Source organism: Humulus lupulus, chromosome 1 (assembly GCF_963169125.1).
Source record: "Humulus lupulus chromosome 1, drHumLupu1.1, whole genome shotgun sequence".
NCBI lineage: Eukaryota > Viridiplantae > Streptophyta > Magnoliopsida > Rosales > Cannabaceae > Humulus > Humulus lupulus.
In genome coordinates this window covers 83533157-83548100 of record NC_084793.1, presented here as the reverse complement: position 1 = coordinate 83548100, position 14944 = coordinate 83533157, and the positions used below count along the sequence as shown (strand labels likewise).

Genomic DNA, 14944 nt, shown 5'->3' with positions numbered 1-14944 from the left:
TGTTTGATTTAGTCATGTTTATAAACTAAATTTCTGTTTAGGTTTTCTAGTTGACTCTCTTGAAACTCTATTATGATCTAATGCATTTATTTATTTCTTTTTCATCTGAAATCTATTCAGTTTGTGTTTATTGTGTATGTAATTGACTGTGCACCTTTTACATACAATTTATGAATTTGAATCAAAATCTAAAAAGTGAGATTTAAATATGCTAAAATTGAATAGACATAGATTTCAATTTAGAACGAGAGTATCAAATTGGTTTATGTGATTTAGGGTTGTATTCATTGCTTCCTGCTGTTTGAATTGACCATAGAAATATAGGGAATTCACATTAGGTCGAGTTTTCTATTTCTTAACTCGAATAGTTAACACTTTTGCATGCCTATCATTTCAGTGAGAAGATTTTTAGTAGTAATTGAATTAAAGAATAATAGAGTGGATAGTAGAGAAGATTAGGATTCCTAATTGTTTCATAATGAATTTAATCCTTGTGTTCTTGTTATTATTTGATTTATGCAATTTTCATTTATTTCTGTTTTCTTGTTTTTAAATTTCACAAATCCAATTTTGATTAGCCAAATAGAAACTAGAAATTAATTATTTGGTAATTGATAAATCAGTCTTCGTGAGACGATACTCATTCTTATTGAGATTTATTACAAATTGCGATTACGTATACTTGCATAGCTATAAAATTCGCAACAACATCGGAACTCCCCACATCACTGTGCGTGTCAAGGAGAAACCTTATTGCTTACCTGAAAAGGGACAATAAGTGGGGTGAGCTAAAAGCCCAGTAAAGAAGTACAAAAATGCAATAATATCAAAGAAAACACAAGAAGCACATGCATCGTAAATCAGGGCAATACATAACATCATTATACTCATAGTTTATAATCATAAATGTAATCATAGTCATACATCACATTCACACATCATAAACATACTCTTTGTGATCATGGCACCTCTGTTGTCCATGTCACATCTTGAGGTAACCAGAATAATATAGGCTGGTAAGACCTCCTCTATGAGGTAAACATGATCTCAGGTACTTGAATGACCTCGGCGCTTCTGCCCTTTGAGTTACGTCATATCCTTCGTAACTCATTTGTTGTGTCACGTTCAGCACACTAGCAACCCTTTTCTTTTCATTCATCATAGAAGCACATGTAACACAATTCACATCAAAGCATAAAAATTACATATTTCATAACACTTGTCTAATCATACCAGATCAAACATAGAATTTCACTTTTCATAACACTTGGCTCATCACGACATATCAAAACATAGAACTTCCATTTCCATATCACTTTATTTCTTGCAACATAACAAGTCATACCTTTCATAACATAAAACATAGAAAATTTTATCTAACTTCCTTACCTCAGCTCTAAACAAAGTAAAAGTGTGAAAACGTCACAACGAGCCTATAATCATAATCAAACGTTCGTCTTTAAAATCACGTAACAATACTCATGCCCAACATACATACCTCACGTGTGCATGCACACGTGGCACTACAATTACAAACATACAATTATTCCACATAAAATCATAAGAGAATAATGTTAAATCTACCCGTCAATCTTTCATGGTTACAATATAAAAATCACATGTTTGAATAATAGGCATATTTTTTTCATTATTCATGTTGTGGTAATTGATTTAAGAATTTAAAATATACAAGTATTACCAAATATATATTTTATAACCAATGTGATCCAGAGATAATTTTTCTGTCATTTTAATGGGACTTTTAAACCAATTAAACACATGCAGTCTTTTTATGTATTTTATGAAAGAAAATATGGTGGATATTTCAAGCATGTGATTTTAATTAAATAAAACAGTTACTGGAATTTTGTTTGGTTATTAGGAGAAAATGTCTTATAAATGAAATGAGTAAAACAAGTGTATCAAATTCAGTTATTTGATACACATACATAGCTTAAGATGTAAGTTATTTGATACACTTGTTTTACTCATTTCATTTATAAGACATTTTCTCCTAATAACCAAAAAAAATAAAATTCCAGCAACTATTTCATTTAATTAAAATCACATACTTGAATTATCTACCATATTTTCTTTCATAAAATACATAAAAAGACTGCATGTTTTAATTAGTTTAAAAGTCCTATTAAAATGATAGAAAAATTATCTCTTGATCACATTGGTTATAAAATATTAATTTGGCAATACTTGTATATTTTAAACTCCTAAATCAATTACCATAACATGAATAATGAAAAAAATAGCAAGTAATACTCATGTAAAAATTCATCTTAATCATGTTTGTACCATTCCCTAGCATGTTTCTACCATCTCATGCATTCCAAAAACAAAACTTAGAATCAAAACCATATATACAAAACCAAATCAATATTTGCAAGGAACTTAATACCAATTTCAAATCTCAAAAAAATAACCTAACATGTTTCTAAGAATATAAGTGACATCAAATCATAAAAAAAAAAATGAATCAAACATGCTATAAAAATATCCCTAGGCCGAAAATCTTTATAGCCAAAAATCAACCAAACTTTTTTTTTATGTTTAAAATATAAAAGACAATCATCATCATATATTAGTAGATCAAAAACCAAAACCCTTACATTTTCCTATGATTACTGATGTCAACATGAAATTTTAATAACAAATAAATAAAAAATAACCCGACATGCAAAAAGGACCCCTAGGCCGAAACATACATCAAATAATTCTAACATGCTTTCTAAGAACAAGATCATCCAAGATACAACAACATCATCAGTGACCATCACATCACCTAATCAAAACAACAACTTACCATCATCAACATATATTGACCAATCCATCAAATATTACAAAGCCATAACCAAGAATAAATCCATCCAACAACATAGATTGAGAGAAATCCATTACCTTCCTTGGTAGAAATCAAAGACTCAAAAATAGCCACAACTTTTGATTACCCTAGGGTCTCAAAACCCAACAAGAAAGAAAAACAAAGCAACAACAAGGAAGACAAAAGATTTAGCAACAAGAAAATGAAAAGAAAAATGGAATAAAGGGTTGAATCACTAAGAACACACAAGAACACGAACCTAGCTTGAACTCTCCGTCTCCTTCTTCTTCCTTCCCTTCACGTGCTCTCTCTCTCTCTCCATTGGTCACACACCAAAATGAGGCTCTCAAGAGCACTCTATCCCTTATGAAAAGAAACCCTAGAAACTATTCATCAATCAATGGAAAAAAGGTAAGTTCCTCTTTTAATTCTCCTTTATTATTGATTTTTATTAAATTAAAAGATTATAAGACAATTAATAGGAAATATGTCAACAATTCTCCTTACCCAAAATAGCTAAAGAAATCTAATTTAACTAAATTTCAAAACTAAATAGGGAAAAGAAATCTCTCCCTTTCCCATTCTCTTCCTGCGCCACCCCCCCCCCCCCTCTCAATTTCCCTTTCTTTTTATTATCTTAAATAAATAAAATAAAAAAAGGAAATTATGTATAGGAAAAACTATTGCATGCTCACCATGCAACCATGCACATGCACACACACAATTGCTCAAGTGCATCTCTACTAATCATGCACCTTGGTGCATACAACCAAAACTCATGAACTTACAAATTTAAAATATTTAAATAAAACAATTAACCAATTTAAATTCACATGATTTCTACCACGCAATTCAAACAATTAAAATAAATTTCTAACACTCAACAATTAATAAAATAAAACACAAAATTAATTAAAATAAAAAATTGGTGCGCTACATATCTATTCACAATGTCAGGCCCACCGAGACTCTGATCGACCAGTGTTGCTGACATCGAGTCACGGCATGTCCTCGCACCGGAAGGAAACAACAACACTAGGCCCACCGATACATGTAAACCTGCATCGAAGAAACCCAAAAAGCCCTCACAAGACACGAAGAAGAAGAAGAAAGCTTTGTCCGATTCTGCGTTGCAATGTGTCAAGGTTTCGACGATCTTGATGCGACAACAAGGGGTCGACCGCCACCATTCACTGCTCAATTCATCTATGAATGTGTCTTTTTCGTCTTAAAATAAATACATATTAAAGAGAGTAGTAAAATTTTACAGTATTTTTTACTAAAATCCTCTGCCCCAGGTTGTTGTTGTCCCTTCACTATCGCATCAATAAAAAATGGACACGTGTCCTCTCTTTTCTGTACTCCTGTGAATTATTTCTCTGTTAGCTTTGTGTCTTCACAACGTTTCCTTCAAATACTAATATTTAAAATAATAAACATCTAAATTATTTTATAATAAAACTATGATGTGTGTCAGAGTAATAATTTAGTGAATCCGCATCCAATGGTCCCCATTGGTCCTTGTGCTCCTCGCCATCTGAGACAGTCAACCATGCTATGTTCCTCTGCAGACGCGCAAAGTAGGTTTGGCGCTTATCTAGCTTCCACATTGATTCACAGGCTGCCCGCTCATCCTCTTGTCGTGACTATATACTTCATGCTTATGAGCACATGCCAAACATGTTTTAAGGCTTTCTGAGTATACTATGGTGTATATGGTCCAAAAGAAATGCTAAACTACATTACAGAACTCCCAAGCCAGCAAATATTATACTTGACTTTGCTTCCTCATACTTAGATGAATATCAAAAGGCCCGTGCTGTATCACCTCCTCCACGTCAACGACCGAGGTCGCCCACCTTGGAACCATCTTCTAGACCCCTTCAACATTGGCTGGCTCCTCCCTCAGAAAGATTGAAGTTAAAAATAGATGCAACCTCTAATTCAACTGAGCAACTTGTTGGCATTAGTGTTGGGTGTTGTGGTGGCTGCTTTGTTGAAGCCTCCACTGGTTGCTACAAACTAGAAGAAATGGCTTTTAGACTTGAGTTTACAGTGGCTTTTAGACTTGCAATTCCAGGTGCATTTTATTGAAACATAATTTCTTTTGGTTGTTGAGGGAGCAATCTACTCACCATCATAGGACAGCTTTTCATTCTCTTTTTTTTTTTTTTGAAAGAAAGGAAGAGATTTATTCAATCAAACTAAACCAACCAGTACACACTGCAAAAAGCAGCTACCAAACAGTTACAAGTTGTTTAAAGACAACATTACAATTTTTTCTTTAGCATTCAGCTTTGAATTATAAAGTTGAGCTCTAATTTGGACAATTTTCTTCACTTGGTCACTAATAGAACCAACCGACCCACAAATATTTTAAAAAACGCACCGATTCCTATTACACCAGATCAGATAGATCACTGCAGCAACTGTGACCACATTCAGCTCCTCAACAAGGCCTTTCAAAGGCTTCGGGTCCATATTTTGCAAATCAGCCAAGCTCTTCAGCCAAACCAACCAACCAAACCAACTCATAATCTCATCTATATCTTTCCTTGAAAAGGTACAGCAAAAGAAAAGATGAGAGTGTTGGTGATGGAGTATCTCACTAGGTTGCTTTCTCAAGCCTCTCTCTCTAAGGGCTTCGGGTTTCATCCAATGTGCAAATCTCTCAACCTTGTTAATCTGTGTTTTGCGGATGACCTTATCCTTTTTTGTAAAGGAAATGGTACCTCTTTGAAGCTTGTACTTGAGGCTTTTGATGAGTTTGGTGCTGCCACAGGGTTATCAGCCAATGCTTCCAAATCTTCAATTTACTTTGGTGGAATAAAAAATGAAACAAAATATGATTTGCTTAGACTTTCAAAGATTGATGAAGGGTCTTTCCCCTTGAAGTATTTGGGAGTCAATCTTCGACCAACCAAATGGAAAGCTTCGGATTGTGAAGGAATTCTTAGCAAATTTCGAAAGAATTTGCATGGTTGGTCTTCTCGGCACCTGTCTTTTGCTGGACGGTATCAACTCATTCATTCTATTTTGCTGGGTATCCGAAACTATTGGATGGGAATCTTCATTCTTCCTCAGAAAATCACTACGCTTATAGATAAAATGTGTCGAGATTTTCTTTGGGTTGTAATGGGAATAGAAGTAAACTTCACTTTTGTTCTTCGGAGCATGTTTGCTTGCCAAAGGACCATGGTGGTTTGGGCTTTCGAGAAGGAAAGAAGTGGAACATTGCAATGATGTCTAAGTACATTTGGGTTGTTTCAACTAAACAAGATAGCTTGTGGGTTCGTTGGGTTAATGCTATCTATATGAAGAATGTGGACTTCTGGTTTGTAACTCCAATTCCGGATGCAAGTTGGTATTTCAAAAAGATGTTAAAGCTTAGAGGTTGCATTGATAAACAAGCTCTTTTGGAGGCTGGTTCGTCAGGAAGATTCAAAGTGAAAAAATTCTATCTCTCTCTTATAAGTCATGAAAAAGTTAAGTACCATAAGATGGTTTGGCATAGATGCACAATCCAGAAGCACAGATTTATTTTCTGGCAAGCTATAAACTGTCATCTCTTGACTCGAGATTTAATTGGGAAGATTATGCCTATAGACTCCCTTCTTTGTCCGGTTTGTGAGCTTTTCATTCTCTCTTGGCTGATATTAAACATCTTGTATCTAATTTCTCACGAGCATAAATCTCACATGTTCGGGGATCTGCTAACACTGAAGTTGATTTATTATTTAAGTATGACCTTATAGTGGATACTGAATGTTCACTCATGATTGTTATGTAATTTTTTTAAAAATTCATATAACCGTTCTTTTCTAAAAATAAAATGAAAAAGAAACTAGTAATACTTCTATCATCATTGCAATTATAAGAAATTAGAAAATATACAATTCAATTTTATAATGGTGCCAGATTTTAAATTTTTCTACGATATATATATTAGATACAAATAACGTGCAATATACACGTTTGTTTAGTTTTATTTATAAAATTTATTAATTATTTTTATTAAATTTATATTAATGTTATATAAATTTCAAATAAATATCCGTTTTTAATTAAATAATTTATTTATTTTTGGTTAAATTTATGTTGGTTCTAGTTTTTGAATTTGAGAGTGACAACAAGAGATTATATATTATATGTTTAATGTAATATTAAATATTATACGTGGATTTTAAATTTAAGTTTATTGCTAGTTTTTTTTAAACAATTTGTTGCTAATTGACACTAGATTATATTATATGTTTAGTATGATATTATTTTAATAAGTGAGTTTAAGTTTAATTAAATTTTATTTAAGTTATAAAAAGTATGCTTTTATTATTTTCAAATTATTATCATTGTAAAATATCTCAAAAATATCATATTTTAATTTGTATCTTAAAAATATCTTATTTTAATTTGTTTAATTATTTATTATTTTAAATAATTATCATTGTAAAATATCTCAAAAATATCCTATTTTAATTTTTTTTAATTATTTATTTTATTTTATTTAAATTAAAGTATTTATAAACTACCTTTAAATATAAGAATATTTTGTTAAAGTTAACATTAAAAAAATAAAAAACTATTAAAACTAAGAATTTTCGTTATCTACATACTTAGTATATAGAATATATATATATATACTAGGTAAAAATAACGTGCAATGCACGTTTGCTTAGTTTTAAAGTTATAAACATGCTTATTCAAACATGTATTTATTTTTATTATTTTTTTATTATCATATAAATTTTAAATAAATAAACAATATCATAAAAATAAATAAAATATGTTTAATATAATGTACGACATAAATATATTAAAAAATTATGGCAAAACATTGTCTGTAATTTTAATAAAAATCGATTCATTTTTTTTTCAATATATAATAGAATGAATTACAGCTCTATAGTATATACAAATATTTATATCAATAATCTCTACATATATGACATATAAACACAACATTGACATGTATATATTTATATGGCTACATGCATCAACTATTTTTAGTTTCTAATGTAACTCGCAATGTCCTTTGGTGAATTTGATGAAGAAATAAAGCTTCAATCACTTGATAAAAAAAAATAAACTATCACACAAATTTATAAGATAAAAAAATGATATGTATGACTTTATTATTTTTTAAATAAATATGATTTAATTATTTAAATTATCATAAAATATCTTTAAAATATCTAATTTTAATTAATTAATTTTTGTTTAAGTTTATGTTTGTTTTAGTTTTTTAATTTGGAAGTGACAACAAGAGATTATATTATATGTTTAATATAATATTAATATTATACATGAATTTTAAATTTAACTTTGTTGCTATTTTTTTTATAAAGAAGTTTGTTTCTAGTTGATAGTAGATTATATTATGTTATATGTTTAATATGATATTATTCTAATACGTGAAGTTTAAGTTTAATTAAATTTTATTTAAGTTATAAATGTATGATTTGTATTATTTTTAAATAATTGTCATTGTAAAATATCTAAAAACATATCTTATTTTAATTTGTTTAATTAATTATTTATTTAATTTGATTTAAATTAAAATCATGATTACAATCTACAGTTAAATATAAGAATATTCGGTTAAATATAAGAATATTTCATTAAAGTTAACATTAAAAAAAATAAAATACCGTTAAAACTAAGAATCTCCGTTATTTACACACTTATTATATAGAAGAGATATATAATTTGCAAAAATAAAAAATAGAAAGAAAAACTTAACTATTGAAAATTAAAATTAAAGTACAATAAAATAAAAATAGAAAGCACACTTGTCAAAAAATAAATCATACAACCGTAGTGAAAATATTATTTTATCAAAAATAAACCAATACATCCAATGAAAAATTAAAATATAAAGTTTTATTCAAACAAAAAAAAATGTAAGTATTTCCTTATATTACATGGTAAATAGGGTCCAAATGCTCAAATACATCATAAAGAAATTATACATTTTTAATGAATTATCCATTCGTTTAAGTTTAGAAAAAAAGCTATATATTTATAAATCCATTTAATAATATTTGAAGCATAAATCATAATATTTTAGTATATATATAAAATAACAAATAAATATAAAATGATAATCAATGCCAAAATTATTATTGTGTTTTAACATAGTAAAATATTTAGAACAAACAATTAATCTGTAACTCAAATCATTGTAAAATGAAAATTGAATCATATTCATGAATTGTTAGTTAAGAGTTTCAAGAACTTTATCAGTAACTAAAGTTCTTTTTAGGACCATTGCCCCAAAAAAAAAGTAATGAATTAATATTTTTTTTTCATATATACATAGTTTATTTAAATTAGATATCCTTTGTTCTTTATTTTAATCATAAGATTGATGTTAATAAAATAAAACATTATTAGAAAATTATCATCAATCTTATTTTTGTTTTTATCCATTTCAAAAAGAAAAATCTTACTTGAAAAAGGAAAAAAAAAAACAACATGAAAAAAATTGAGTTAAATTTTCTAACTTAATAAAATAAAATATTTAATTCTATCAATCAACACATCAAATTATTGTAAAAAAATATATTATAAGATGTGTGATAGAAACTCACCTGTATTAACGTGTCCTACAAAATATAAAAAAAGAATTTTATATTTTTTTTGTGATAAAAATAATTTTATATCAAGCATATGAAAAGTTTCATGGAAATATGGAATGTTCCCTTTTTAACAGCATTTGTGTATTTGTTGCTTAATGCTTATTTCTTTTAAGTTTCTTTAAGTTATGTTAGGAAAAAGTAGAATTAGATTTAAGTTATGTTTGGAAATTAAAATTAGATTAAATTGGTTTGGATTTATATATTATGTGATTTCCTTATGAAATTATAGAAAATATTGAAAAAAATAATAATTTAGCAACCCAAATAAGAACTTAATTCTATATAAAAAAAAATTTAAAAAAACTTATGATAATTTTATCACATCCAATCTCAGTATATATTTTCTCTTATATTTTTCAGTCAATTTTAATCATACTTTCCAAAATTAACTTAAACTATTGTTTTTTCAGCTTTCCGTAGATTCAAGTTTTTCCTTAAATATGATGGAATAGCCAAAATCTTTCTTCACACTGTAGAGCAAAATACAGAATGGGAGAATGCATCATTTCATGCTTCTGCACTATAAAGTTGAGTGATACTACCATAGAAGTGTATTGAAAAGATTGGTAGGGCACGGCAAGAAAAAGCAAAATAACAGAAAATCACAAAATCAGCAAACATAAGAAGATGAACAAACAGATATAATGGACTTAGAAACCAGTCTGTGGAGCCTTTTGTTTTACTCGTGCATTTTCTGCAGTGCGTTTATTTGAGATTGCACCAAAAACAAATGTATGACAAATGGTGAGAATTGCGGGCATAGTTCAACAAGCAGCAACTATCAAACATTCCCTTATACAGTGATCGCATTATTTCACCTAATTCTTTAAGTGCTACACAAAATTTAAAACGTCAAATTAGTAATTTCATAACTTATATGGTTCTCCTATATTCAATATTTCCTTGAAAGGGGTGATAAGAAATTCGAACAAGAATCATATGACCAGAGAGCTAACTCTTGCTAGAAACAAAATGGAATTACATAAAATCCGAGTCCTTCAGACACTCCTAAAGTTCATACCTCCAGTCAGCGTTCATTGCCATTTTCCTCAAGACTTCCTAAGGAGTTCTTCGGAAGGAACCTCCAATGTTGCTCCTGCATGTTCTTTATCCGGTTTTACAGCTGTGGCAATCAACATTGGAAGCTAGAATTAGATCATATTATATACCTTATATCCAAGAGCTTTCGAGCCCAAGTTGAAAGAATCTAGTGGGCAATGATATTCATGTTCATATCTCAATTATTCATAAAATTTAAGGCTATTACCCACATATCGTTATCAAAGATTGCAACTTTTCACATTGCACACACGGGAATTGTAGATAAAGCATCTCCTATTTCTAAGATTGATACTACTCCCACAAAGAAATATATATATTAAAAAAAAACTTTAGCAGGAATTCAATGCAAGAAATTGATTTTACGACAAAAACCAGACAATGAAAATTCAAACAATAAATACCCAAGTGGGGATTTGGATCCATCTACATAACCACGAGAACAAAAAAATCCCAAGTGGTCAAAGCTGCAACTAATAAATTTCTAGAGAATACGAGCTTTTGTACGTTCGTAAACAGAACATTGAATCGATTTTTCACACTACCAAAAATTAGACATATAAAAGCAGAATCCCAGGGTTTTTTTTATTTCCCTCGGGTGCCTTGATCCCTCTGACTAGGCTGAAACTGTAGTCAAATAAGTCCCAAAATGGATCTGGTTTCAGGAGGAAAAAAAGCCCAAGGAGGCATTTTCACGAGCATGTAAGATGCAATCAGTGGAAAAACTTGATTGAACCAAGATCCCGAAATTGGATATGCAATTCAGAACTTCAGAAGGGAAAGACTTACCGTAACCGCCGCTAGAGTTGAGCTTGGCTTGGACTATCATGTTGGTAATGAAATGAGAGGCCTCTTGTGCCTCTCCCAGTAGTTTCTGAATATCGGCCTCTGACGTCACTTGCCGATTGTCTTCAAATTTCCGCCGAACTTCGACAGCCGACTCTTTCAGCATGAAAGCATCGCCGGCGAAGGTTTTTCTGGTGGCTCTGAGCAGAGCTCTGTAGGCGTTCAGTGCCTCAACTCTAGCCATCCCTCTCCGCTACACCTCCCCGCCTTCTCAATTCTCCCACTCTTTTGTTGGGCAAATATTCTCGCCCGCCTTAAACTCTGCGTTTTGTAATTTCTCCTAAGTGTTATTGTTTAAGAAGGTAAATTTGAATTTACGTCCTTCAAGGGGCATTCTATTGAAAATATAAAGACGGAGTGTTTGGAGTAGGATAAGCCTTTTTACTTTATGGGTATAATATGATTTTGTTTTAGTGACCTAAATCAATTATTATTCCAATATTTTTATGGTATATTCATTATAGTCATATTAAATTTCCTACAAAATTTTGATAAATTTTAGATTATTTATGGTGCTAAAATTAAAGTTCAAATAATCTGTTTTACAAGTGTATAAAAATATACAAATACGTGTGCAACAGTTAAATCCTAACTTTGGCATCGTAATTATCGAGAATTTTCTTAAATTTTTTAGGAGACATGCTATAACTATATTGAACATCATCATAAAAAAAATTAAAAAAACTAAGATCATAATTGATTTACGTTCCTAAAACAAGGTCGTCATGTGTGCCTTATAGTAGATTTTTCGAGAAAGTGTATCATTAATGCCATAATTTTAAAAATATGCTTAAAAATTCTCTCTTCTCTTTCTCTCCTCTTTTTTTCTCTCAAACCCTATACCTGAATCACCTCACACCAATTTTTGTTCATATTTCATAATGTTATCCCTAAAATTTTAGTTCGATGACGTGGCAATCAGAAGTGACAAGTGGCATATTAATGGTCAAGAAGTAGGTTGACCAAGGGAAGTGCAAATGTTAGAAAAGGACCCGCGGATTTGTGATATCACTGGTCGGAAGAACATTGGCTAAGAAGATGGTTGTACTTGGTCAGGAAGGGCGTTATTTGCTCGACCAGGAAAGAATTTAACTGGTCAGGGAGAGTTTCACCCGACCAGTTACATCAGAAGGGGGTTTCACCTGACCAGTTACATCAGAAAAGGGGTTTCATCCGACCAGTTACATTAGAAAAGGGGTTTCACTCGACCAGCTACATCATAAAGAGGGTTCACCCGACCAGATTCATCATAAAGGGGTTGCACCCGACCAGCTACATCATAAAGAGGTTTCACTTGACCGAGCGGACAAGTATATGAAATTGGATGATGCAATCAAGAAAGAGGAGAAGGGCATAAACAATCTGGGTGCATCAGTTGACCCTCCTAAGAATGGTGGAAAGAAACGTAGAAATAACGGATCTGACTGCCATTAAGAAAAAAAGGCTAAGTCGGGTCCAAACGACAAGCCGACCAAGTATGAGCCTCGATTCACTAATTACACCACTCTCTCGGCCAGCTGGGTAGAAATATATTTCGCGAGTCATTAGGAGGTTCCCTACCGGAAGTTGCCACCCATCAGGAAAGAGATGAGTAAGAGAGACATGAATAAGTTTTGTCGTTTCCATGGAGATTATGGTCACGACATGAATGAATGCAATCACCTCAAGGACAAGATAGAATTTCTTATCCGGCCGGGCAAGTTGAAAAAGTACCAGGCAGAAAAACCCCAAGGAGAAAGAAGCAACAACAATCCTGGGTTCAAACGATTACGATCCCCACCCTTGCAACCCGAGCCTGTGGACTTTACCTTAGACATTATATGTGGAGGTCCACACTTGGTTGGGGATAGTAACAAAGCAAGGGAGAGATATGCCTAGACACTTCGACATGAGTTGGATGCAACATCAGAAGTCATGACTGTTGAGTAGCGACCTTCAAAGAATCCTCGATACGAGAAGTGAGTCCTTACTTTTACAGAGGATGATGCTAGACATGTGAGGTATCCTCATAATGACCCCCTCATCATTACAGTCCAAATTGAAAACATGAAGGTGAAGAGGTGCATGGTTGATACGGGAAGCTTGGTGGACATTATCTACAAGTCGTCTTTTGAAATGATGAAGTTGTCTATCAATGACTTGCAGCCATGCTCTAAAGTTATTTACGGGTTCACTAAAGAAGGATTATCACCGGCCGGAACAATCAAATTACCGGTCACAGTAGGAGATGCTCCTAGGCACGAGACAGTCATGACAGAATTTTGATAATAGATTGCTCATCGGAGTACAATGTTGTGATTGGTCGACCACTACTCATGGCTCTACACGCGTCGGTGTCTATATGGCACCTTGTTGACCCTCGATTTGATCAATTGACACAGAGTCAAATGCTTGATGTGAATGAAGGTGTTGAAATAGATCTAATGGAAAAAACAGTAAACGACACAACAGATTATAGTGGTTCGGCCCCACGAATTGATAATGACCTACGTCCACTTAAGCTACTATTGATATTAATTCTCAAAGGGGTGATCAAAGAACTAGGGTTCTCTGAGTTCCACAGACTTGAGAGAGATGAATAATACAATCGTAAGATGATCGCTCTAATTCTCTTGTAAAGTATAAACTTAAATCAGCCAAAAATCCCTTCTTTGAGCTATTTCTCTCTATTTATAGGCTCAAGGAGGATTACATGAATTAGTTACATATATTCTTTCCTAAACAATCGGATCATCACGGATCATGGGAGATAATCTCGAATATGATTACAATTGTACAAAATCATCTCAAAATATATGGAGTATACGACCAGGCTGGTCGTATATAAAATTCAAATGTTGCGTCAGGGGAATCTCACTAGTCGATGGTCGAACAGAACTTCTGCCAGGTGTCAGCCACGTGTTAAAAATGTCTGCCACATCACCCATGCTTGCTTTTTGGATAACATTTACCCCCAAGTTTATTTATTACGACCAACAATAAATGAACTTTAAGGAAAATGACTCTTCGATTACCCCACCAAATCTGTCAGAGTAGTTCGCGCCTTCTTGGAAAAAGTGACCTACCCCTGTCTAATCATGCATTTTTGGTTCCCAAGCAATCCATTGATGGCTATCCCTCTTCCCCATGCTTTGAAAAGAGGAAAATTATGATTACCTCTTTTTTCATGCCACAGACGAAATATATAGCCTCCCCAGAGCTTCGTTTTTCTTTTTACGCAAGCTATTTTTCTATCAAGAAACCCTAAGTCAGAACTCCTACTCTCCTTGAAGATCATCTTTCGACGTTCCAAGAACCAGCCGTTCGTTCGCTTACGCTCGGAATTTCTTCAAAGCTTCATAATCTTCGCTTCGGTAAGTTTCATAACTTTTCTACTCTTTATTTTTGTTGTGCATGCCGACGTAAGTTAGCTTTTAGGTTCTGATATTGTCTGCGTTCTTGGGTTGAGATGCATGAAAATAGGGGATTTATCGAGTGATGCTAGATAGGATGGTGTATCTTTGCCATTTAGGAGTTATGAATCAATTTGATAGTCGAGATCATAAATTTAGGACGTAAAATCGAAGTA

The 14944-nt window shown here is 31.9% G+C and overlaps 1 protein-coding gene across 3 annotated transcripts; it reads right to left on the bottom strand.

The window, feature by feature from the left end:
• Positions 1–583: 583 nt before the first annotated feature.
• LOC133795342 (mitochondrial zinc maintenance protein 1, mitochondrial) lies at positions 584–11665 on the bottom strand. Of its 3 annotated transcripts, none has more exons than XM_062232810.1 (3): positions 11320–11665; positions 10493–10594; positions 584–761 (listed from the first exon to the last, which is right to left on the bottom strand). In XM_062232810.1, exons 1-2 carry the CDS (start codon positions 11558–11560, stop codon positions 10521–10523), a joined length of 315 nt encoding a protein of 104 aa, XP_062088794.1. In that variant the 5' UTR covers positions 11561–11665; the 3' UTR covers positions 584–761; positions 10493–10520. The 3 variants fall into 3 exon arrangements, with proteins under 3 accessions (XP_062088794.1, XP_062088787.1, XP_062088781.1); XM_062232803.1 differs by lacking the exon at positions 584–761 and adding an exon at positions 10114–10304; XM_062232797.1 differs by lacking the exon at positions 584–761 and having other exon boundaries at positions 10114–10594; positions 11320–11663.
• Positions 11666–14944: the final 3279 nt, after the last annotated feature.